The 27,368-nt window shown below is 37.0% G+C and overlaps 1 protein-coding gene across 18 annotated transcripts in view; it reads left to right on the top strand.

The window, feature by feature from the left end:
• DZIP3 (DAZ interacting zinc finger protein 3) overlaps window positions 1-27,368 on the top strand; it is a 120,762-nt gene that overhangs the window by 55,572 nt on the left and 37,822 nt on the right. For 14 of the 18 annotated variants that reach the window (XM_040225046.1, XM_040225069.1, XM_040225021.1 and 11 more), the window contains 5 exons: window positions 10,464-10,540; window positions 12,190-12,807; window positions 14,664-14,696; window positions 15,725-15,894; window positions 16,714-16,758. In XM_040225046.1, coding sequence (XP_040080980.1) covers window positions 10,464-10,540; window positions 12,190-12,807; window positions 14,664-14,696; window positions 15,725-15,894; window positions 16,714-16,758 — 943 coding nt within the window. The remainder of the gene's footprint in view (window positions 1-10,463; window positions 10,541-12,189; window positions 12,808-14,663; window positions 14,697-15,724; window positions 15,895-16,713; window positions 16,759-27,368) is intronic. The other 4 variants (XM_040225114.1, XM_040225105.1, XM_040225102.1 and 1 more) reach the window with 3 other exon arrangements.

Here is a 27,368-nt window from a genome sequence, read left to right as displayed (position 1 = left end):
GCAGGGGCTAGGGCTATTGCAAAGAGCAGGACAAAGGTGAGTCAGATAAGCTCCAGTTCCTAGTATTGTGAGTCCCTACTTTCTGAAACCTACATGATCTAGACTTTGCAAGGAGCAAGCTGGGTTACAGAAGCAGAAGGAGCAGGAGGTTATGTAAAATTTTAACTTTTCCTCTTCACTCCCACCCCTGGCAATCACCAGGGGTGGTTTTTGAGTTCAGGATTTTTCAGCTCCCACATGTAAGTGAAATTGTACAGTATTTGTCTTTCACTGTTGGACTTATTTCACTTAGCATAATGCCCTCCAAGTTTACCCATTTATCACAAATGGCAGTATTCCCTTCTCTTTATGGCTGAGTAGTATTCCATAGTATATATATATGTCAGATTTTCTTTATCCATTCATCCATTAACAGACACTTAGGTTGTTTTCCATGTTTTGGCTGCTGTAAATAATGCTTCAGTGAACTTGGGGATGTAGATGTCTCTGAGACAGAAATTGTATTTCCTTTGGACACATAAAATGAAGAAGTGTTAATCACTCACTCGTGTCTGACTCTTTGCACCCCCATGGACTGTAGCCTGCCAGGCTCCTCCGTCCATGGGATTCTCTAGGCAAGAATACTGGATTGGGTTGCCATTTCTTTCTCCAGGGTCTTTCCAACCCAGGGATTGAACCTTGGTCTTCTGCATTGCGGGCAGACTCTTTACAGTCTGTAGGTTGCCTTTTCATTTTGTTGACTATTTCATTCAGTGTGCAGAAGCTTTTTAGTGTGATATAGTCCCACTTAGTTATTTTTGCTTTTTTATATGTGCTTTTGATGTCATATTAGAAAATCATTGCCAAGACAGATGTCAAGGCAATGTTGCTTTCCTCTCTACTTTCAAAGGTCTCTCTTTGTCTTTTACTTTTGTTAAATAAGCTATAATGCATCTCAGTGCAGTCTTTTTAAGATTCAACCCATTTATGGTTCTTTGAGCCCTGTGTATCTGGATGTCCATTTTGCACCTTAAGTTTAGGAAAGGGACATTATTTTTTTCAAATACTCTTCTGTCCCTTTTTCTTCCTCATCTCCTTCTGGGATTACTGTATGAGTATATTATTTCTCTTAGCATTGTCCTATAAATCCCTTAAGCTTTATTTATTTGATACATTCTTTGTTTTTGCCTTTTTCAGGAGACACTGCAAGAAGGAATGTAGTCTGCCAAGATACAAGCACTGCTTGCTGTAATTTCTACCCCTCTTCTCTGATTATCAGATACCCAATGGTTGAGCTCAATAGATTTGCTTCAGTGATCCCTATGAGGCAAGACCCAAATGTAAGCCTCCTAGTAAGCCTCTTACAATGCTAGATTGCTAGATGCCTATCTTGAGTTTTCCTTTTCTCACTGGAGAAACTGTAGGCCCAGAGGGACCCTCTTGGTTCAGTGCTGTGCCAGCCTGGGAGACGGGTATGTGGTCAAAGAAGGACTGCTTTTCTAATCCTTTTAAGATGGCTCTGCTTTGTCTCTGTTGTCCAGGGAGATGCATCAGCCTCACAGTTGGGTTCTTGGATTTTCATTAAGTTGTGTTGTCTCTGGAGAGTTACTCGTTAGTCTTTTTGTGAGGGAGACTGAAGTCTGGAATGTTCATGTTGCTGTCTTGATGACGTCATTTCATTGGTGTTGTTAAAAATATTATTCATGGTGAGTTTTAATATGATAAGGCAGGCTTTATTCAGAACTTTCATGAGAGGCATAGAGACTACTGCTAAGGGTTTTGTAGTAGGGAGTGAGACTGGACAAGTAGGAATTTATAGTCAGGGAGAAGAGTGGGAGTCAGTGGATGAAAAATTACTAAGAATCATCAAGGGTAATTCTTTGTTAAACTTACCTAATAGGACTCTTGCTGAAGTCAGGCCAGGATAATCAATATTCAGTTCAGTTCAGTTCAGTCGAGTCCAACTGCAGCACGCCAGGCGTCCCTGTCCATTACCAACTCCCAGAGTTCACTCAAACTCATGTCCATTGAGTTGGTGATGCTATCCAGCCATCTCATCCTCTGTTGTCCCCTTCTCCTCCTGCCCTTTGCAACTAAGGGAAATTGATCCAAAGTTTGTTTGTTTGTTATTGTAATGTCTTTGTCTAGATTTGGTATCAGTGTAATGCTAGCCTCCTAAAATGAATTTGAAAATTTTCCTACTTTTATTTTGTCAGAATGCTGCCTTGATACTATTATATAAATGCTTTGAACTGTATAAAAGGCCAAAAAGATATGACACCAAAAAATGAGTCCCCCAGGTCTGAAGGTGTCCTGTATGCTACTGGGGAAGAATGGAAGAGAATCACCAATAGCCCCAGAATGAATTAAGTGGCTGGGCCAAAGTGGATATGACACTCAGTTGTTGATGTGTCTGCTGTTGAAAGTAAAATCCAGTGCTTCAAAGAAAAGTGTTGTGCAGGAACCTGGAATGTTAGGTCCATGAATCAAGGAAAATTGGATGTGGTCAAGCAGGAGATGGTAAGAATAAACAACATCTTAGGAATCAGCGAACTAAAATGGACGGGAATGGGCAAATTTAATTCAGATGACCATTATACCTACTACTGTGGGCAAGAATCCCATAGAAGAAATGGAGTAGCCCTCATAATCAACAAAAGAGTCTGAAATACAGTACTTGGGTGCAGCCTCAAAAATGACAGAATGATCTTGGTTCATTTCCAAGGCAAAACATTCAACATCACAGTAATCCAAGTCTATCCCCCTTCCACCGATGCCAAAGAAGCTGAAGTTGATCAGCTCTATGAAGACCTAGAAGACCTCCTGGGACTAACACCTAAAAAAGATGTTCTGTTCATCATCGGGGATTGGAATGTGACAGTAGGAAGTCAAGATATACCTGGAGTAACAGGCAAGTTTGGCCTTGGAGAAGAAAATGAATCAGGGCAAAGGCTAACTGAATTCTGCCAAGCGAATGCACTAGTCATAGCAAATACTCTTTTTTTTCCAACAACAGAAGAGACAACTTTACACATGGACATCACCAAATGGTTAATACCAAAGTAAAATTGATTACATTCTTTGTAGCTGAAGATGGAGAAGCTGTATACAATCTGCAAAAACAAGACCTGGAGCTGACTGTGGCTCAGATCAGCAGCTCCTCATTGCAAAATTCAGGCTTAAACTAAAGAAAACCAGGAAAAACACAACACCAGCCAGGTATGACTTAAATCCTGTATGAATTCACAGTAGCGGTAACGAATAGATAAGGGACTATTTCAAGGGACTAGATCTATATAACAATGTGCCTGAAGAACTATGGCCAGAGGCCCATAATATTGCACAGGAGGTGATGAACAAAACCATCCCAAAGGAAAAAAAACAAGGCAAAGTGGTTATTTGAGGAGGCTTTACAAATAGTGGAAGAATGAAGAGAAGCAAAAAGCAAGGGAAAGAGGGAAAGGTACATCCAATTAAATGCAGAGTTTCAAAGAATAGCTAGAAGAGAAAAGAAGGCCTTCTTCAGTGAACGATGTTTAATAATAGAAGAAAACAACAAAAGGGGAAAGACTAGAGATATCTTCAGGAAAATTGGAAATATCAAGGTAGCATTCCACCCAAAGATGGGCTGCTGCTAAGTCACTTCAGTCGTGTCCAACTGCGATCTCATAGACGGCAGCCTACGAGGCTCCCCCATCCCTGGGATTCTCCAGGCAAGAACACTGGAGTGGGTTGCCATTTCCTTCTCCAATGCATGAAAGTGAAAAGTGAAAGTGAAATCACTCAGTCATGCCCGACTCTTAGCGACCCCGTGGACTGCAGCCTCCCAGGCTCCTCCGTCCATGGGATTTTCCAGGCAAGAGTACTGGAGTGGGGTGCCATTGCCTTCTCTGTAAGATGGGCACAATAAAGGATAAAAATGGTAGAGACCTAGCAGATACTGAAGAGATCAAGAAGAAATGGAAAGAATACATGGAAGAACTATATAAAAAAAAGATCTTAATGAACTGGATTACTACAATGATTTGGTTAGTCACCCAGAGTCAGACATTCTAGAGTGTGTAGTCAAGTGGGCCTTAAGAAACACTGTTAATAAAGCTAGAAGATATGGTGAAATTCCAGCAGAACTATTCAAATCCCTAAAGGACAATGCTATCAAGGTGTTGCATTCATTATGTTAGCAAATTTGGAAGACCCAGCAGTGGCCAACAGAATGGGAAAGGTCAAACCTTATCCTAATTCCTAAGAAGGATAGTACCAAAGAATGTGCTAACCATTGGACAATTCCACTCATCTCCCATAATAGTAAGACCATGCTTAAAATCTTGCATGGTAGGCTTCAGCATTATGCAAACCAAGAACTTCCAGATGTCCAAGCTGGGTTTAGAAAAGGAAGAGGAACTAGAGATCAAATTGTCAACATTCACTGGATTATAGAGAAAGTAAGGGAATTTCAGAAAAAACATCTATCTCTGTTTCCTCAGCTACAGTAAAGCCTTTGACAGTGTGGATCATGACGAACTGTGGAAAGCTCTTAGAGAGGTGGGAATACCAGACCATCTTACCTGTCTCCTGAGAAACCTGTATGTGGGTCAAGAAGCAACAATTAAAACCCTGTATGGAATAACTGATTGGTTCAGGGTCGAGAAGGAGTATGACAGGGCTGTCTGCTGTCACCGTGTTTGTTTAACCTATGTGCTGAGCACATCATGAGAAATGCCAGGCTGGATGAATTAAAGATAGAATCAAGATGTTTGGGAATACATGTACACCCGTGGTGGATTCATGTCAATGTATAGCAAAACCAATACAGAATTGTAAAGTAAAATAATAAAAAAAAAGATAGGTGGGAGAAACACCAACAATCTCAGATATGTGGATGATACCACTCTAATGGCAGAAAGCAAAGAGGAACTAAAGAGCCTCTAGATGACAATGAAGGAGGAGAGTGAAAGTGCCAGCTTAAAACTAAATATTAAAAAAACTAAGATCATGGCATCCGACCCTATTACTGCATGGCAAATAGAAGGGGAAAAAGGTGGAAGTAGTGACAGATTTCCTTTTCTTGGGATCTAAAATCACTGTGGACAGTGACTGCAGCCATGAAATCTGAAGATAGTTGTTTCTTGGCAGGAAAGTAATGACAAACCTAGACAATGTGTTGAAAAGCAGAGACATTACTCTGCTGACAAAGGTCCGTATAGTCAAGGGTGTGGTCTTCCCACTGGTCACATATGGTTCTGAGAACTAGACTGTAAAGAAGGCAGAATACTGATTGATGCCTTTTAACTGTGGTGCTTTAGAAGACTCCCAAAAGTTCCTTAGATGGCAAGGAAATCAAACCAGTCAATCTTAAGGGAGATTAACCCTGAATATTCACTGGAAGGACTGATGCTGATGCTGAAGCTCCAGTATTTTGGTCATCTGAGGTGAACAGACGACTCATTGGAAAAGTCCAGCTGGGAAAGATTGAAGGCAGAAGAAAGTGGCAGAGGATGAGATGGCTGGACGGCATCACTGATGCAATGAATATGAACTTGGGCAAACTCTGGGAGATGGTGAGGGACAGGGAGGCCTGGCGTGCTGCAGTCCATGGGGTCACAAAGAGTCAGGCACAACTGGGCAACTGAACAACAACAACAATTTTATAAATGTTTTGAATGTTTACTTGAGAAGCCGTGAGGACTGGAATTTTCTTTGTGGAATTTTCTTTTACATATTAAATTTTTTTAAGAGATCAGTTCGGTTCAGTCACTCAGTTGTGTCTGACTCTTTGAGACGCCATGGACTGCAGCACGCCAGGCCTCCCTGTCCATCACCAACTCCTGGAGTTTACTCAAACTCATGTCCATTGAGTCAGTAACCATCTCATCCTCTGTCGTCTCCTTCTCCTCCCGCCTTCAATCTTTACCAGCATCAGGGTCTTTACAAATGAGTCAGTTCTTTGCATCAGGTGGCTAAAGTATTGGAGTTTCAGCTTCAGCATCAGTCTTTCAAATGAATATTCAGGACTGATTTCCCTTAGGATGGACTGGTTGGATCTCCTTGCAGTCCAAGGGCCTCTCAAGAGTCTTTTCCAACACCACAGTTCAAAAGCATCAATTCTTCGGCGCTCAGCCTTCTTCACAGTCCAACTCTCACATCCATACATGACCACTGGAAAAACCATAGCTTTGACTAGACGGATCTTGGTTGGCAAAGTAATGTCTCTGCTTTTTAGTATGCTGTCTAGGTTGGTCATAACTTTTCTTCCAAGGAGCAAGCGTCTTTTAATTTCATGGCTAGAGTCACCATCTGCAGTAATTTTAGAGCTCAAGAAGTGGAAATCTGTCACTGTTTCCACCTATTTGCCATGAAGTGGTGGGACCGGATGTCATGATCTTAGTTTTCTGAATGTTGAGTTTTAAGCCAACTTTTTCATTCTCCTCTTTCACTTTCATCAAGAGGCTCTTTAGTTCCTCACTTTCTGCCATAAGGGTGGTGTCATCTGCATATCTGAGGTTATTGATATTTCTCCTGGCAATCTTGATTCCAGCTTGTGCTTCCTCCAGCCCAGTGTTTCTCATGATGTACTCTGCATATAAGTTAAATAAGCAGGATGACAATATACAGCCTTGACGTACTCCTTTTCCTATTTGGAACCAGTCTGTTGTTCCATGTCCAGTTCTAACTGTGGCTTGCTGACCTGCATATAGGTTTCTCAAGAGGCAGGTCAGGTGGTCTGGTATTCCCATCTGTTTTAGAATTTTCCACAGTTTATTGTGATCCATACAGTCAAAGGCTTTGGTATAGTCAATAAAGTAGAAGTAGATGTTTTTCTGGAACTCAGTGATCCAGCATTGTTGGTAATTTGGTCTCTGGTTCCTCTGCCTTTTTTAAATCCAGCTGGAACATCTGGAAGTTCACAGTTCACGTACTGTTGAAGCCTGGCTTGAAGAATTTTGAGCATTACTTTACTCGCATGTGAGATGAATGCAATTGTGGGGTAGTTTGAGCATTCTTTGTCATTGCTTTTCTTTGGGATTGGAATGAAAACTGACCTTTTCCAGTCCTGTTGCCACTGCTGAGTTTTCCAAATCTGCTGGCATATTGCATGCAACACTTTCACAGCATCATCTTTCAGGATTTGAAGTAGCTCAACTGAAATTCCATCACCTCCTCTAGCTTTGTTAGTAGTGATGCTTCTTAAGTCCTACTTGACTTCACATTCCAGGATGTCTGGTTCTAGGTGAGTGATCACACCATTGTGGTTATCTGGGTCATGAAAATCTTTTTTGTATAGTTCTTCTGTGTAAGAGATACATAGCTTTTAAGATTATTTTTTCTTGAATGAGCTTTGATAGTTTGTCTTTTTCAAGGTATTTGTCAGTTTCATTCGTTATGTATCTTTGCATAAAGTTATTTACAATATTCACATATGATCGCTTTTTAATGTCTGTAGATTCTACAATGATGTCACCCTTTTCATTTCTGATGTTGGAAATTTGTGTCTTTTTTTGCTTGATCATTATGACTGGAAGTTTATCAATTTTGTTGATCCTCTCAAAGAATCAGTTCATTTCATTGATTTTCTCTAATATTTTTCTGTTTTCAATTCACTGTTTTCTGTTCTTACCTTTGTTATACATCCTTGCTTCTGCTTGCTTTGGGTTCAGCTTTCTCACATTTTTCTATTTTTTTAATATGAAAGCTTTCATGATTCATTTGTGACTTTTTTTTTCTTTATAGACAAGCTTTCCTTTAGCATCACTGCTTTTGCTGTGTCCCATCCATTTTAATCTGTAAATTGTTTTTAGGTTTTTCAACTCAACTCAGATTATCTTCTAATTGTGTGTGTGTATAACTATGGAAGTGTGTTGTGTAATTGCCAAATATTTGGGGATATTTCAACTATGTTTCTAGATATGAATCCCAATCTCATTCCCTATGGTCACAGAATGTATTTGCAAGCATTATAGCCTTAAAAATTGTGGAGATTTCTTTTATGACACTTAAATATTGTGTATTTTGATAAGTGTCTCATGTGCATTTGAACTATATCTGCCTTTGTTTAGTACCATGTTCTATTAATATACCAAGTTGATTTATTAGTTTTGTTTCAGTGTTTCTGTATCACTACTGATTATCTGTTTACTTTTTCTATCTATTACGAAGAGGGAAATGTTGAAGTTTGATGTCTATATATTGTCTTTTTCTATTGCCTATTTGTATATTTTTAAACTCTTTTCAATAAATACTACACACATATATAGGGTTACTTTCTTTTTTTCTTGATGACTTGAGTCCTTTATCCTTATGTAAAAGGATATCCCTGATAATATTTTTGCTTTAAGTTTATTAACTGATATTTGCCTAACTATTCCAGCTTTTAGTTAGTGATTGTGTGGCATAGCTTTTTGCAACTATTTACATCAATTTATATAATCCCATGGATAGAGGAGCCTGGCAGGCTACAGTCCATAGGGTAGCAAAGACTTGAACACAACTGAAGTGACTTAACACACAGCACATATATATTTTTACCTTTAAAGAGGGTTTCTTACAGATAACATAGGTCTTGGTTGGTTTGTTTTTTTTTATATATCCAGCTTGACAATGTCTGTCTTTAAATTAGATGGTCATTTCCACATACATTTGCTGTAATTCTTGGTTGTGTTGGATTTAAATCTACCATATTTTTGGTTGTTTTCAATTTTTCCCACGTGCCCTTGTTTTTTGTTTCCTGATAGCAGTTTTTTTGTTATATTTATTATATTTATTTTTGTTATATTAAGTGACCGCTCTGAAACTTATGATACACATTTTAAAATTATTTTATTGCAATATAGTTGATTTAAATGTGATGATACATGTTTTTAACCTATAAAAATCTATTTTTAAATAATGCATCATATATAGTATATGAACATTACAATAATATAGTCTGATTTCTTCCCATTTTTGTGGATCATATATTTTACTTCTGCATATTTCCTGAATTCCATAATATACTACTGCTTATAAGTATAGTTTATTTTTTTCTGTTTTGAACTTTATATACATTTGAACACTCATTTTTTTGCTTTTAAATAGACACTGAAATTTTTTTCCTATTACAGTTTTTCATTTCATTGGTCTATTTCATTTATAGCTATGGGGCTTCCTTCATAGCTCAGTTGGTAAAGAATCTGCCTGCAGTGCTGGAGACCTGGGTTCGATTGCTGGGTTGGGAAGATCCTGTGGAGAAGGAAATAGCAAGCTGTTCCAGTATTTTTGCCTGGAGAATCCTGTGGAGACATTTATAGCTATACTACTTTAGTTGTTCTACCATTGATAGATATATGGGTTATTTCCAGTTTTAGACTGTAACAACAGTTCTATGATGAACATTCTTATATATGTCTCCAGGTGTATGTGTGCAAAAAATTCTCCAGAGTGTATTCCTGGGAGTATAATTGCTAGGCCATCTATTCATATCTTCAGCTTTACTAGATTTTGCTGAACTGTTTCCCACAGTGGTTTTACCAGTTTACACTCTCACTGGCAATGTAGAATTCCTTTTACTCAGTGTCTTTGCTGTTACTATATATTGTTAGAGTTTAAAATGTTTTCAGTGCAGCAGATGATTGGCAGTGTTATGCTGGTGCTGGAGATAAAATCGGTAACGACCACCACCAACATCTCTGTCCTTTAAGCTAAGTGTACATTCTAGTGTTGCTTTTTTTTTTTTTTTTTTGGTGTTGTTTTCTGTGGGAGAGTTCTTTTCGACGTCAAGTGCCAAGTTTTTTCATCTGTTTCATGGCAGCATTTACTTAGTCTATTTAATAAATCTTGCTACTTTTCTCTCATTTTTTTTCTAGTTATTTGTATTGACACTATGCCAGTTTCTTTCTTTGTGTCTCTTTTAATCGCTAGTCATTAAAAGGGGGGACTTCCCCAATGGCTTAATGGTACAGAATCTGCCAGGGATGCAGGAGATGCAGGAGATACAAGTTCCATCCCTAGTTGGGGAAGATCCCATTCCAGTATTCCTGCCTGAAAAATCTCATGGACAGAGCAGCCTGGTGGGCTACAGTCCAAAGGGTTGCAAAGAGTCAGACACGACTGAGCAACTGAGCATGCATGCAGTAATTAAATGAGTTTTTTTTTAGAATAGTTATTGGTAAGAAGATTCTGTGGTGGAAGAGGATGTGGGAGGAGTTCCAGGTTTGCTGACTTTTTACAATGCAAAGACTTCTATTTTTTTGCTACCATACAGTCTTCTTGCAAACAAGCTAGTCATGTGATTCTTTTTGTATGAAATCTAACAATTCTACTTGCCTCTGAATTCCAATGAAAATGGCCTTGTAGGGTTGTTATTGTTGGTGTTTTTATTTGTTCATTCAGTTTTCTCCTTTGCTTTTAAATTATTTCCAGGAGTAGAAGAAGAAAGTGTGCACTGACTTAGCCATGCTGATATCAAAAATCTTCACTGACTTTTTTAACTTATTTTTTTCCAATTGCAGCTATAAAAAGTTGATGTCTCTGAAAATAACTGATACTGATATAAGACCGAAGATCAGTTTAAAATTTGGTACAAAAGGTATATTTTCCTTTCATATGTCTGCTATTAAAAACTGTGTTAAAAATTTTGACTTTCTGTGTAAAGTATCATGCCATTAACAACCATATGTTTATTTGTGTTTGTCATTCATGGGCTTGGGTTTATACTAACAAGCGTCACTTGGTCTAGGCTAGAATTCACTGACAGAAATATCAGGTGTATGGGTATCACATTACCTTGCCTCTACAGAGAGGTAGTGCATAACTGTGGCTATACAGATTGAGCTTCATCTGATCTTCCTTACCAACCTCTCCTTCTTTGCTGCATTCCCTGTTAAAAGGGTGAAATGGAAAGAATGAACATTTTGGGCTCAAAGTCCAAATGGTGCCACCTCTTCAGGAGTGTGCTAGCAAATGCCAGCTGCTAAGCGTTTGGAGACCTTAAGGTCTCCTGGCTCCAGGGAAGTGTAGTCTGGTGGCATTCCTTCTTGTTTGGAGATGTCCCTGATTCTAGCTAGCTTCTTATTTGGCAGCCCAGGGAAAGTTCCTTGAGTCATTTGCTTTGTAACCTTGCTTGCCTCCACAGTTTATGTCAAGTATATCAAGCAAGAATATATTACTTTAAAAATCTTTTGAAACACACACTCATTAAGGATAAAACAATAAAGCTACATTTTGTGGTAAATACTTTATTAGTTTAACAATATACTGTCATATACCAAATTCTTATTACTTTCTAATTCATCTCAGTCTGCTTTCATCATTTGGAGGTGCTACTAAACCAGAGAAAAATACCAAATAGTTCAGTCTCATGCCTTATTTCATTTCATTGATGAAACACCTACTTAATGATTAGTTTATTTGGGGGGAAGATAAGAGTAAGAGGTTCATTAGATTGGTATGTCTCAAACTTTAATATATGTTTGAATTATCTGTGAATTATTTTGTTAAATTATAGGTGCTGTAGGTGCCATTTCAGTAACTCTGGGGTAAGATGTGAGATTCTATATTTCTAGCCGGCTCCCATGTGGAAGTTGCTGTTGCTGGTCAATGGACTATACTTTGAGGAGCAAGGCATTAAATCACTTTATATTTCTTAATATAGTTCTGCATTTTCTAATAAGGTAGCCACTAGCCATATGTGGCTATTTAAATTTAAACTTGTTAAAATTAGATAAAGTTGCAAATTCAATTCCTATGTCAGACAAGTAGCATTTCCACTCTCAGTGGATAGTGGACAGCAGAAATTTAAAGTATTTTCATCACAGAAAGTTTTATTGGACAATGCTGATTAAGGTAAAACATAATTGCCTAAATAAAGTATAATTAAACCCTGGCAGTTACCATTCTTGACAGTCTTCAGAATATTCAAAGGCCTAATACTTTTATGCCATTTGGTGGCCACAGATCATTTATTTGAACAAAACACTGAATGGTTGAAAGGCTTCTGTGGTGATGAGTTTTTGTGATTTCTTTTGCTTGGAACATACTGTTTTTGTTTTGACTTTTTGACAGCTAGACAGATAGCAGCATGCTTATCGAGCACTGGCTGTGGCAAAGCTCTGTACTATATACTTAATTCTTTTGGAATAGTGCCTGTCCTACATGAACTTAGGATGTAATACCTGAAACCACATAGAAAAAGAACATTAATGTGGAATCTTTTGACTTCTCAAAATTCATTTTCAGATGAAATGCCTATCTTCAAACTTGATTATAATTATTTCTATCATCTGCTTCATATAATTATTGTTTCTGGTACTGACATTGTTCGGCAAATATTTGATGAGGCTCTGCCTCCCCCTCTTTTGAGAAAAGAGCTTCTTATACACAAGAATGTACTGGAGCCCTACTACAACCATCTTTGGACCAATCACCCTTTGGGTGGAGCATGGCATCTGCTTTATCCCCCAAACAAGGAGCTACCACAGTCCAAACAGTTTGACTTATATCTCCTATTAGCTCTCATAAAACATTTGAATGTGTTCCCTGCACCCAAAAAAGGCTGGAATATGGAACCACCACCTTCTGATCTCTCTAAGTCTGCAGACATCTTGAGGCTGTGCAAATACAGGGATATCCTCCTTAGTGAGATTTTGATGAATGGTCTCACTGAGTCACAATTCAATTCAATTTGGAAAAAAGTTTCAGATATTCTTCTGCGCCTTGGGATGAAGAAAGAAGATATTGACAAAGTGAAGGAGAACCCCATTGAGAATATCTCCCTTGATTACCATCAGCTGTCCATCTACCTAGGCATACCAGTCCCAGAAATCATCCAGAGGATGCTATCCTGCTATCAACAAGGTACAAACTAGTTATTTACCTAAGCTAGTAAATCTGCACTGAGTGTCTGCTATGTGCCAGACATACTGCTAAAGCCAGAAGATGCAGTGAGCCCACACTCCTGAGAGAATAGGCTCATCAAGACATTAACCGTAATTACAGTGCTAGAGATGTTTTCAAAATACCATGGGAAATTATAGTCTAAGAGAATCCAAAAAGGCTTTCTGGAGAATATAATATCTTAGGAATTCTTAAATGTAAAAGTTAGCCAAGTGAAGAAGATGGATAAGGATGTTTCAGAAGGAAACAAGAACAAAGGTATAGAAACATAGAAATATAATTCAAGGAACAAAAAGTTTGGCAATATTGAGTTTAACATAGGGGAGAGTTCATAGAATAAATTCAAGAGGATTTCTCTTGCCACGCTGAGGAGTTTGTGTTTTCATAAAGGAATTATTAAAGATTTTTAAGTAGAGGGGTTTTATTGCTTCTACAAAATTAAGGATGCCTAAAACCATGAAATGCAGGTACTGTGTGTTTCAAGAATGCTCTTTTAAATACCATGAGTGCATGTTTCACCTTTCTATCAGAACTATGACTTTTAGTTTAGAGGTTTAGCTCTCCATTGGTCATAGGTAATTTTAAAAATAAGATAACATTTATGCAAGGTGTCTAAAGTCAACAGTGGCCATGCTCAGACATTATCCATTATGGGAAAGACTTCAGACCACCTTTCCACATTCCAGGATAGCTTCTCAGCTGTCATGGAAGGTGAAGGTGAAGGTATTTCAGCATCACTGAAACCCTCACCACGCTATTCTGGCTGCATTTTCCTGGTCCCAAGTTATTAGTCATACTACCTGGTGAGCAACTGATGATTACACTGATGCTATTTAAACATACAACTTTCCAAGTTTAGTAATTGTTGACCTGGTCCAGATTTTCTTCAGAGATAATTGCTAGACCCCATCCCAGTCCTTTAGCTAAGGCTCTGGGATATCATTGTATTTCCCTGCTTAACCTTTAAGAGTTGTCCTTGAACATGAAAGAAGAGAATGCTGAGTTTGATGATACAAGAAAGTCAGGCAAGAACCCTTGACTTGTAAATTAACTTATAAATTAAAGGCTTTTCTTTTTTGCATTTACTCTGTTAAGATTTTAAATAACAAAATCTCATGAGAATGAAGGTAATATTTGGGAAAGAGCTTTGAACAATAAATTCAAGGCATTTCAGTTCTCACTCTGGAAGTCTGAAGAGCTTACTGGTCAAGTCTCTTTAATAGAGGCTTTCCTAGAATCTTATAATTCTTCCCTAGTAGTTACTACACTTGTAGTTTTCATTTGTGTATCTGATTAATATCCATTGTCCCCACTAACCCTCTATGAAGGTTATTTTTTTTCTTCACCTTTCAAACTCTAGAGCCTAATACAGCCTCATATATCATAGGCACTTAGTAAATACTAATGGGTAAGGAGAGGGGCTTCTTATCAGGATTTTGCTTAAAAAAAGGCTCAAACTTACAATGGTGATTTGCTTCATAATTACCTATTACTTCATGACCTTAGACTGTCAATTGTAAGAATTTGCTTCTTGGTTTAAAGTACTGGTGTTCTAGACATTATTATGAACTATTTTTTTTTAACTTTCTCTAATCATGGATTAGATAAGCTTTATGTTATAACATAAAGTTTATGTTTTAATATAAAAATTATACTTGGTTTAAACTGGATTCATGAGTGAAGTTGGTTATTTTTAGTTTTATTTAAAATATTTAGTGGTGCAATATAAAAAAAGTTTCTTTTCTGGTTTTTCTTAGTCTGATTTTGTTGGTTGCATTTTCAATTATACATCTAAAATTTTTCTTTATGTATCGTAGGAATTGCTCTACAGTCAATAACAGGCAGTCAACGTAAGTATGTTTAAAAACCAAATACCTAAGTGAACTTTCAACCCTGTGTAGCTAAGGGGCACCTGTAGATTTTTACTTCGTCAAATAAACTGTATGATAAACTGTGTTTACTATAAGTTTGGAAAATTATATGATCAAATCATTACTGATCAACTGAATCTAGTATGAGCCTTTTAACTCTGCCTTTCTCTTAGTACATGTGCCCTGGGGTTTACCCTAACAGAGTATTTTAACTTTTGACACAAAGGACACTTCAACAGGCAAAAATGTTTACTTGCTTGCTCTACCTGATCATATATGCTACTTGTTAGCTTATGTAGCTTTTATTTGGTTAACTACCCATTGTTAAGCTATATACTTTTTGCCAAGTAATGAGTTGCTAATTATATGATTTTCATTTATGTACTGTTGGTTTTTTTAAATGTAATTCAAATTCTGCAACTAAAATTATACTTAAGAAAGGAACACCATGGCTTTTGTTTGAACCAATTGTGGAGTCAAACGAAGTCTGCATGTTTAGAGATTGATCTCTGGAGCACAATCAAGGAGCATGGTGTCAAAGAAGAAGTTACATAATAGGGGGCTGGTACCCTTTAACAACCTTTGGTTATGAAAAAGAAGGAAAAAGGAAAAAATAAATAGAACTTTTCCTCCTTTTCTTTATGTTTCAAATTTATGTCCTAAAATAATACTAGTTGCAGGGTTAACAGGGTCAGTGTCAGGATACTCAAAAGCTTATATTTAGAGTTGACTTAAGTTCTAGATTATCTAATATCTTTAGTCTTAAGATAAAAGTAAAATATCTTAGGACTGTGTTCATACTGATTGGTTTCAGGCTAGTATATGTACCTATTATTATTTGGTCACTGATAAATAGACATTTTATTTTCATTTAGTACTTGAATAGAGTAAGATGTCTTTTTTTTTTTTCTAGGATGGTGTTTTGGGGGGAGTAAATATATTTAAAATAGTGATAAAGCTAAAATTATGTGCATACAGATTTTGAGTGTTTTGGTTTTAATATTTAGGTATTGAAGTAGAAGAGTTACAAAATGAAGAAGAAGAACTAAGTCCACCTCTTATGGAGTACAATATAAATGTGAAATCAATCCCTGAAATACAGTTAGCAGAAATGAATAAAGATGGGGCATCGATACTGAGTGAATCTTCAACAGAATCTATTAAAGATCTCCAGGAAGTATAAGCTCTCATTAATATTTGAATTAGAAGAATTTAATCAAGGCTTTTAGTTTGTTACATGTTCTGTTTTTAAAGCATCCCAGATAGTCTTACTTTATATTATCATACTGTTTATACAGAGCTTGAATTAGAATGGTTCTTTTCCCAGTACTTTCTTCTACAATCTTCCCTGCCTCAATCATGTATTTTTGACAGCATTTATTGAACACTTACTATGTGCCAGGCACTGTGCTAGATTTCTGAGCATGTTTCTTCATCCTAAGTGGTAGAGTGAATGTGGAAGGTTAGCAGAAAGTAGAAGAAAGCATAGTAGGGAATAGAAGGAGAAAGAAAGGAAAACAGGGATATTTCAATACTATTTACACAGAGGTAGAATTAAAATCGTCTAGGATGTATTTCTTTATAGATAAATGGTAGCAGTTAATATGTGGTCACTAAATTCTTTTTAGGCTTGGTTTTTCACCTTATGGACCTGAAAATGTTGATTTTTTTAAGGTGCCTTCTTCTTTGTTAGTCATATATGCACACACACACACCTTTGTTAGTCACACATGCACATGTGCAAGTGAAGACCTCTGAGCTCTCTTCAGTAGCCTACTCATCGATGTTATATATTGTTCCTTTATACATCAGTGATTTCTCAAGCAGAAAACTGAGATTGAAATTAAAATGAAACTAATGTTCCATAGAATCTAGAGGAAACTATGATCTATTTTAGAAGATAAAATTCCAAGTGGTTAGAGGAAATATATTTTGCAAAATAATCCATTGTGCAGTTTGAATTGCATATTAAATAGATGTATTTCTTACCCATCAGGTTAAGAGTAAACCAAAGAAAAAGAAAAAGACCAAGAATAAAAAGGTAAGAGGCATTATAATAGAGAAATGTGTGATTATGAACAGTTAGGTTTAATACATGGTTTTACTGTTGTTTAGTTGCTAAGTTGTGCCCGACTCTTTTGCTGACCTCATGGAGTGTAGCCCGCCAGGCTTCTCTGTCCATGGGATTTCCCAGGCAATAATGCTTGACTGGGTTGCCATTTCCTTCTCTAGGGGATCTTCTCAACCCATGAATCAAACCCGCATCTCCTATATTGGCAGGCAGATTCTTTACCACTGAGTCACCAGGAAAGCCTGGTTTTAACTGTTAATAGAACTTAAAATTAGTCCAAGTAGACAAGTAGCACAAATGACTTATAAATGTTCATAGCTTATTGAATATATGATTATAGAGAAGTCTATATATGTTAGATTCTAAAAATGATTTAAATTTAAAATATGCCCTACTTTGTTTCTCTAAATCATAATATATACATTTAAATATATAAAGAAATGGAATTAATCACTTTGAAATTTCATTAATTTCTGCATACCATTCTCATTCTAAAAATACTTACTCTGTTTTAAAAATAGCTTCTTTTCATATTTATATAGATGAGTTCAGAAGAATTTTTAAAATCCTAAGAAATCTTGATTTTCTCCTTTGTGTCTAAGACTCTGTCAACTATGCAATAATGTACTAAAATGGTACAAACCCAAGAAGCTTCTTTTATGCCTCTTCCTGTTATTTGAGAGTTGTAAAATGAGCAAGTTACAGTCTGTAGCAGTTTCAGCAAAAAGTGTCTTAATAGCTTGAAAAATTACAAGAGAAAGTCAAGAATATTTTTTTATTGGCTTAATTTTTTAAATCAAGACTATTAATAATTTAGAGCAATTTTTTGGTTCAGAGCAAAATTGAGAGAAAGTTACAAATCTCCCATATACTTTCTGACTCCAAACATGCATGTAGTCTCTTCACAACCAACATCCCCTTGCAGGTGTTACATTTGTTACAGCTGATGGGCCTGCATCAATAATATAATTACTCAGAGTCCACACTTTACAATTTGGTTCACTCTTGTACATTTCAGTGGATTTGGACTCAAGATGATTTTTTTTTATTATTTCTGGCTTGAAACATATATTTAAAGTCTAGATTAAATTATAAACTGAGTGAAAGTATTTGCCCGACTGCAAATTCATCTTATTATATATGAATTTACATTATGTATATACAAAATTTAGTCATAAATGAAATTTTACACAACGAAGGTAAATTTACAAAATTCTTATTAAAGTCAAAAACAAGATAAAGATTTTTATTCTAATCTGATCAGTAAAATATCAGTATCATTTTCATATTTATCAAAAGTTATCTTAAAATTAAATTTTTAAAATTAAACTATGTTTTTAAAACAGTTCAATTCAGTTGCTCAGTCGTGTCTGACTCTTTGCGACCCCAAAAATTGCAGCACGCCAGGCCTCCCTATCCATCACCAACTCCCGTCCATCGAGTCCATGATGCCATCCAGCCATCTCATCCTCAGTCATCCACTTCTTCTCCTGCCCCCAATCCCTCCCAGCATCAGTCTTTTTCAATGAGTCAACACTTCGCATGAGATGGCCAAAGTACTGGAGTTTCAGCTTTAGCATCATTCCTTCCAAAGAAATCCCAGGGCTGATCTCCTTCAGAATGGACTGGTTGGATCTCCTTGCAGTCCAAGGGACTCTCAAGAGTCTTCTCCAACACCACAGTTCAAAAGCATCAATTCTTCAGTACTCAGCCTTCTTCACAGTCCAACTCTCACATCCATACATGACCACAGGAAAAACCATAGCCTTGACTAGACGGACCTTAGTCGGCAAAGTAATGTCTCTGCTTTTGAATACGCTATCTAGGTTGGTCATCACTTTTCTTCCAAGGAGTAAGCGTCTTTTAACTTCATGGCTGCAGTCACCATCTGCAGTGATTTTGGAGCCTAGAAAAATAAAGTCTGACACTGTTTCCACTGTTTCCCTATTTCCCATGAAGTGATGGGACCTGATGCCATGATCTTCATTTTGTGAATGTTGAGCTTTAAGCCAACTTTTTCACTCTCCACTTTCACTTTCATCAAGAGTCTTTTTAGTTCCTCTTCACTTTCTGCCATAAGGGTGGTGTCATCTGCATATCTGAAGTTGTTGATATTTCTCCCGGCAATCTTGATTCCAGCTTGTGTTTCTTCCAGTCCAGCGTTTCTCATGATATACTCTGCATAGAAGTTCAATAAGCAGGGTGACAATATACAGCCTTCACGGACTCCTTTTCCTATTTGGAACCAGTCTGTTGTTCCATGTCCACTTCTAACTGTTGCTTCCTGACCTGCATACAGATTTCTCAAGAGGCAGGTCAGGTGGTCTGGTATGCCCATCTCTTTGAGAATTTTCCACAGTTTATTGTGATCCACACATTCAAAGGCTTTGGCATAGTCAATAAAGCAGAAATAGATGTTTTTCTGGAACTGTTTTGCTTTTTCCATGATCCAGTGGATGTTGGCCATTTGATCTCTGGTTCCTCTGCCTTTTCTAAAACCAGCTTGAACCTCAGGGAGTTCACGGTTCACGTATTGCTGAAGCCTGGCTTGGAGAATTTTGAGCAGTACTTTGCTAGCATGTGAGATGAGTGCAATTGTGTGGCAGTTTGAGCATTCTTTGGCATTGCCTTTCTTTGGGATTGGAATGAAAACTGACCTTTTCCAGTCCTGTGGCCACTGCTGAGTTTTCCAAATTTGCTGGCATATTGAGTACAGCACTTTCACAGCATCATCTTTCAGGATTTGAAAGAGCTCAACTGGAATGCCATCACCTCCACTAGCTTTACTTGACTTCACATTCCAGGATGTCTGGCTCTAGATGAGTGATCTCACCATCGTGATTATCTGTGTTGTGAAGATCTTTTTTGTACAGTTCTGTGTATTCTTGCCACCTCTTCTTAATATCTTCTGCTTCTGTTAGGTCCATACCGTTTCTGTCCTTTATTGAGCCCATGTTTTTAAAACACATGAGTATAAATATTTTTTCCTTGCTTTTAGACAGCTCTTATCTAATAAAACACAGCCTTGTAAATTGGTTTAGCTGATGTTTTTTTTTTCTTTGCCAAAACATTGGTAAGTTCCAGGTCTAATATGGTGTTGCACTAATATGGTATAAGAGTTATCAAATATATCTACAGCTATCAGACCACTGAACCAAACTCCAAGAGTTACAGTGTATATCTTCCTTACTTCCAAAGGATTAAAATATGATAATACTCAGATTGTTAATTTTAGCTAGATGAAAAGCCCTATTTCTGTGTCAAATTGAAATTAAACAGGGAATAACACAAGCAGAAATAATGTAATCACTACTTTAAAATGTATACACTGGTAATATTAAAAATTTCTTATAATGTCACCAACTATTTAGGATTTTTAAAAAGACATTCTTAGTTTATTTCCAATTATTTTATTAAAAAATTGAGATACTTTGAAAATAAAATAATAAGTTTATCAAGAAAAATATTGGACACTAGAAGAGAGATCTTATATCCTTTATCTAAATTTTGAAGTATAAACCTAAAAAATGCTGAAAATTTTTCATATGACTCTTTCATATACAGTAGTCCTGTTATACTCAGTTACTGTTATAGTAGGAAAGAATTGTCTAGTGTAATGTAAGCAACCAGTTATAAAAAGCTGAGTCCATCACATTCTCTAATCATGTGTTGTCCACATGAAAAATTCTAGCATGTAGAAGTTTGTGTGATGCAGAGTGACTATAGAATCCTTATGCATGAAATTATGTCCTCTGTTAATTATCTGATTTTCAGCATGTCTACCTAACAATATTTGAGGTCCTAAAAACACCTATCAGGGATTCTCTGGATGAAGATGACAAAAAGTATAATTTATAAAGCAAATAGAGGGGATAATAAAATAACTTCTAACTAGTATGTATAGCAGTAAATAACTCTTGAGAGTTAATTAGTTCTTTCTTTCTTTCTTCCCAATTTTATTCCCTACTCAGAGGAACTGACATTAGAAGTAGAAAAGGAAGGTAAAGCAGATGGCAAAAGAATAGAAGCATTGAGGGAAAAAATATGGCAGGAAATAAGCTCTTCAAAGTGGATGTCCTCTCTAAAGGGAAGTTGCTGAGATGCATGTAAGACAGGCTGATACATAAAGTTAGCATGGAAAGAGCTTAAATGGAAAATTAGAAATACAGGTATCTCCTGCTTTCTGAAGTTCACTTTATACCACTTTGTTTTTATGAAAGACCTGCATTAATATTTCTTTATGCTAACCAAAAGAAATCTGAAGAGGATTTTTGCTTATACAAAAAAAGTTACAGGCTTACTTCATTTTATTGCACTTTGCTTTATTGTACTTTGCAGATACTGAATTTTTCACAAATTGATTGTGGCAGCTCTGCATCAAAAAAATCTAGTGGCACCATTTTCCTGTTGGCATTTACTCACTTTGTTTCTGTGTTGCATGTTGGTAATTCTCACAATATTTCAAACTTTAAATTATTATTATTTTGTTTTTATCATTTATTAGAGTTTATTTTTTATTATAAATTTATTTATTTTAATTGGAGGCTAATTACTTTACAATATTGTATTGGTTTTGCCATACATCAACGTGAATCTGCCACAGGTATACACGTGTTTCCCATCCTGAATCCCCCTCCCACCTCCCTCCCCGTACCATCCCTCTGGGTCATCCCAGTGCACCAGCTCCAAGCATCCTGTATCATGCATCGAACCTGGACTGGCGATTCATTTCATATATGATATTAGACATGTTTCAATGCCATTCTCCCAAATTGTCCCACCCTCTCCCTCTCCCACAGAGTCCAAAAGACTGTTCTATACATCTGTGTCTCCTTTGCTGTCTTGCATACAGGGTTATCATTACCATCTTTCTAAATTCCATATATATGTGTTAGTATACTGTATTGGTGTTTTTCTTTCTGGCTTACTTCACTCTGTATAATAGGCTCTAGTTTCATCCACTTCATTAGAACTGATTCAAATGTATTATTTTGTTATTATGATCTCTGATCAGTTATCTTTCTTTAGGTATAGTTGATTTATAGTATTATATTATTTTGGGGTACATAACAGTGATTCAAAATTTTTATTGGTTATACACCATTCAAAGTTATTATAAAATATTGGCTATATTCCCTGTGCTATATAATATATCCTTGTAGTTTATTTTATACACAGTAGTTTGTATATCTTAACCCTCTGTTTCTATGGTGTCCCTCCCCACTTCCCTATCCCTATTGGTAACAACTAGTTTGTCCACTATATATTTGCATCTGTTTCTATTTTGTTATATTTATTCTTTTGTTTTACTTTTAGATTCCATATATAAGTGATAACATATAGTATTTGTCTTTCTCTGACTTTTTTCACTAGTTCTAATACTCTCTAATACACCACGTAATGATGGCTCAGACAGTAAAGCATCTGCCTGCAGTGCGGCAGATCCGGGTTTGATTCCTGGGTTGGGAAGATTCCCTAGAGAAGGAAGTGGCAACCCACTCCAGTACTCTTGCCTGGAAAATTCCATGGACTGAGGAGCCTGGTAGTCTACAGTCCATGGGGTCACAAAGAGTTGGACATGACTGAGCAACTTCACTTCACTACTCTGTAGATACATCCGTGTTGTTGCAAATGTAAAATTTCATTCTTTTTTCTGGCCAAGTAGTATTCCATTGTGTATATAAGCCGTTGCTTCTTTATCCATTCATCTGTTGACTGACATTTAGGATGCTTCCATATCTTGGCTATCATAAATAATGCTTCTGTGAACACTGCAGTGCATGTATAGTTTCAAATTAGCATTTTCATTTTCTTTTCCTGCATGCTCAGGAGTGGAGTTGCTATATCATGTGGTCATTGTACTGTTGGTTTCCTGAGGAACCTCTGTACTGTTTTTCACAGTGGCTACACCAACTTCCATTCCCACCAATGGTGTACAGTGTTCTTTTTCTCCACATCCTTGGTGACATATATTTGTGGTCTTCTTGATCATAGCCATTTTGCTACATGTGGGGTGATCTCATTATGGTTTTGATTTGCATTTCTCTGATGATTAGCAGTGTTGAGCATCTTTTCATGTGCCTTTTGGCCACCTGTATATCTTCCTTGGAAAAATGTCTGTTCAGGACATCTGCCCATTATTTAGTCAGGTTTTTTTTTTTTAATATTGAATTGTATGAACTGTTTGTTTTGGATATTAGCCCCTTTTTAGTCATATTGTTTGCAAATATTTTCTCCCATTCAGTAAGTTATCTTCTCATTTTGGTTAGTGGTTTCCTTTGCTCTGCAAAAGTTTTTAAATTTAATTAGGTCCCATTTGTTTACTTTTGCTTTTCTTTCCTGTGCTTTAGGAGACAGATCCAAAAAATTAATGTTGCAATTTATGTCAAAAACTGTTCTGCCTAAATGTTTCTCTAGGGGTTTTATAGTTTCTGGTCCTACATTTAGGTCTTTAACCCATTTTTAGTTTATTTTTACATATAGTATGAGATGCTATTCTAATTTCTTTTACATGTAGCTGTTCAGTTTTTTCCTGCATCACTTATTGAAGAGACTATCTTTTCCCCATTGCATATTCTTGTCTGTCTCCTTTGTCATAGATTAATTGACCATAAGTGTGTGAGTTTATTCCTGAGTGGCTCTTGGCTCTGTTCCTTTGATCCATGTGTCTATTTTTGTGCCAGTACCATATTCTTTTGATTACTGTAGCTTTGTAGTACAGGTTGGAATCAGAGAGCATGATACCTCTAGCTCTCTTTTTCTCTCAGGATTGCTTTGACTATTTAAGGTCTTTGAAGTTCCATACAAATTTTATAATTTTTTGTTTTAGTTCTGTGAAAAATACTTTTGGTATTTTGATATGGATTGCATTGAATCTGTAGAGTGTTTTGGGTAGTGTGGCCATTTTAACAATATTAATTCTTCCAATCAGCGAACATGGTATATCTGCCCCTCACTTTAAGTTAGCCAGTTTCTTTTATTAGGGTTATAGTTTTTCAACTACAGGGCTTTTCAGTTCAGTTCAGTTGCTCAGTCGTGTCCGACTCTTTGCGACCCCATGAATTGCAGCACACCAGGCCTCCCTGTCCATCACCAACTCCTGGAGTTCACTCAGACTCACATCCATCAAGTCAGTGATGCCATCCAGCCATCTCATCCTCTGTCGTCCCCTTCTCCTCCTGCCCCCAATCCCTCCCAGCATCAGAGTCTTTTCCAATGAGTCAACTCTTCGCATGAGGTGGCCAAAGTACTGGAGTTTCAGCTTCAGCATCATTCCCTTACCTCCTTGTATTTATTCCTAGGTATTTTATTCTTTTTGATGCAGTGGTAAATGAGATTGTTTTCTTAATTTCTCTCTGGTATTTCCTTGTTAGTATAAAGAAATGTAACAGATTTCTGTATATTAATTTTGTATACTGTGACTTTACTGAATTCATTGGTGAGCTCTAGCCACAGAGTCGGACATGACTGAAGCAACTTAGCAGTGCAGTAGCAGCAGGAGTTTTTTAGTGGCATTTTAGGGTTTTCTATGAAGAGTATCTTGTTACCTGCAAACAGTAACAGTTTTACTTCTTCCCTTCCAATTTGGATTCTTTTTCATTCTTTTTCTTGTCTATGGCTAGGACTTCCAATTGTGTTGAATAAAGTGGGTATCCTTGTCTTGTACCTGATCTTAGAAGAAATGCTTTCACCTTTTCACCATTGAGTATGATGATAGCTATAGACTTTTTGTATATGGCCTTTATTATGTGAAGTATGTTCCCTCTGTACACTTTCAGTTCAGTTCAGTTCTCCAACTCTTTGTGACCCTATGAACCGCAGCACACCAGGCCTCTCTGTCCATCACCAACTCCCAGAGTCTACCCAAACCCATGTCCATCGAGTTGGTAATGCCATCCAATCATCTCATCCTCTGTCGTCCCCTCTCCTTCTGCCTTCAATCTTTCCCAGCTTCAGGGTCTTTTGAAATGAGTCAGCTCTTCACATCAGGTAGCCAAAGAATGGGAAAGACTAGAGATCTCTTCAAGAAAATTATAGATACCAAGGGAACATTTCATGTAATGATGGGCTCAATAAAGCACAGAAATGGTACCCACTTTGTGGAGAAATTTTATCATTAACAGATACTGAATTTTGCCAAAAGCTTTCTCTGCATCTATTGAGATGACCATATGATTTTTGTTCTTCAGTCATTGTGTTATATTACATTGAGTAATTTGTAAATATTGAACCATCTTTCATCTCTGGGATAGATACCACTTGAGGTGATCAGTGGGCTTTGATGTTACTATTGCAGTTGTTTTGGGATGGTACAAATCATGCCCATATAAGATGGTGACCTTAAAAGATAAATGTGTGTATTCTGAGTTCTCTACCAACCAAGGCTTCCCTGGTGGCTCAGCTGGGAAAGAATCCACCTGCAATGTGGGAAACCTGGGATCGATCCCTGGGTTGGGAAGATCCCCTGGAGAAGGGAAGAGCTACCCACTCCAGTATTCTGGCCTGGAGAATTGCATGGACTGTACAGTCCATGGGGTCACAAAGAGTTGGACATGACTGAGTGACTTTCACTCACCAACCAGCTATTCCCTCATCTCTGTCCCTCTCCTTGGGTTTTCCAGTTCCCTGAGATACAACAGTTGTTGAAATAAAGCAATTAATAACCTTGCAATAGCCGCTAAGTGTTCTAATGAAAGGAAGACTTGCAGGTCTCTCACTGCAAATCAAAAGCTAGAAATTATTAAGCTTAGTGAGGAAGTTATATTGAAAACTGTGATAGGCCAAAAGCTAGGCCTCTTGTGCCAAACACTTGGCCAACTTGTGAATGCAAAGGAAAAGTACTTGAAGGAAATTAGAAGTGCTACTCCAGTGAACACAGGAATGATAAGAAAGTGAAACAGCCTTTTTGCTGATATAGAGAAAATTTTAGTGTTCTGGATAGAATATCAAATCAACCACAACATTCCCTTAAACTGAAGCCTAATCTAGAGGAAGGCACTTTAGTTCTGTAAAAGCTGAGAGAGGTGAGGAAACTGCAGAAGAAAAGTTTGGAGCTAGCAGAGGTTGGTTCAAGGAAAGAAGCCATTTCTATAGCTTCAGATTATAAGGTGAAGCAGCAAGTGCTGATGTGGAAGCTGCAGAAAGTTATCCAGAAGGCCTCGCTAATGTAACTAATGTAGGTGGCTATGCTAAACAACAGATTTTCAGTGTAGTCAAAACAGCCTTTTATTGGAAGAAGATGCCATGTAGGGCTTTCATAGCTAGAGAAGAAAAGTAATACCTGTCTTCAAAACTCTTAAGACACAGGCTGACTCTCTTGTTGGGGGCTAATGTAGCTAGTAATTTTAAGTAGAAGCCAGTGCTCATTTACCATTCTGAAAATCCTAGCAAAAAGAATTATGCTAAATCAGCTCTGTCCTCTAGAAATGGAAAAACATATCCTGGATGACAACACATCTCTTTCCAACATGGTTTATTAAATATTTTAAGCCTACTCTAGAGACCTACTGCTTGGAAGGAAAGATTTTTTTCAAAATATTACTACTCATTGACAGTACATCTGGTCATCCAGAAGTTCTGATGGAAATCTACAATGATAGTAATATTGTTTTCATGCCTGCTAACACAACATCCATTCTGCAGCCTGTGAATGAAGGAGTCATTTCAACTTTCAAGTCTTATTTAAGAAATACATTTTGAGAGGCTTCTATTGACATAAATAGTGATTCCTTTGATGAATTTGTGAGAAGTCAGTTGAAAACCTCTGGAAGGATTCACCTTTCTAGATGCCATTAAAAATATTGATAATTCATGGAAAGAGGTAAAAATAACAACATTAACAGGAGTTTGGAAGAAGCTGATTCCAGCCCTCATATGACGCTGATTTAAGACTTCAGTAGAGGAAATAATTGCAGATGTGGTGAAAATAGCAAGAGAACTAGAAATAGAAGTGGAGCTTGAAGATGTGACTGAGTTGCTACAATCTCATGATAAAACTTTAATGGGTGAACAGTTGCTTCTTATAAATGAGCAAAAAAGTAGTTTCCTAAGATGAAATCTACTCCTGGTGATAGTTCCATAAATACTGTTGAAATGACAACAAAGGATTAGAAAATGACATAAACTTAACTGCAGGGTTTGAGAGGACTGACTCCAATTTGGAAAGAAGATCTACTGTGGGTGAAATGCTATCAAAACAGCATTGCATGTTACAGAGAAATCATTTGTGAAAGAAAGAGTCGATCAACATGACAAACTTTGTTGTTGTCTTATTTTAAGAAATTAGCACAGCCATTGCCACTTTTAGTAGCCATCACCCTGATTAGTCAGCGGCCATCAACATCAAGGCAAGACCATCTACCAAAGAAAAGATTGCAGTTTGCTGAAAACTTAGATGATGGTTAGCATTTTTAACGATAAAGTATTTTTAAATTATACACATTCTCTTTTTAAGACATAATGTTATTATCACACACTTACTTGCCTGCAATATAGTATAAACATAATTTTTATATGTACATGGACTGTAGCCTACCAGGCTCCTCCATCCGTGGGATTCTCCAGGCAAGAGTACTGGAGTG

This window comes from Oryx dammah, unplaced genomic scaffold, assembly GCF_014754425.2.
Source record: "Oryx dammah isolate SB20612 unplaced genomic scaffold, SCBI_Odam_1.1 HiC_scaffold_2, whole genome shotgun sequence".
NCBI lineage: Eukaryota > Metazoa > Chordata > Mammalia > Artiodactyla > Bovidae > Oryx > Oryx dammah.
Note: the sequence above shows the minus strand (reverse complement) of the source record. Positions and strands in the feature narration are given on the sequence as shown.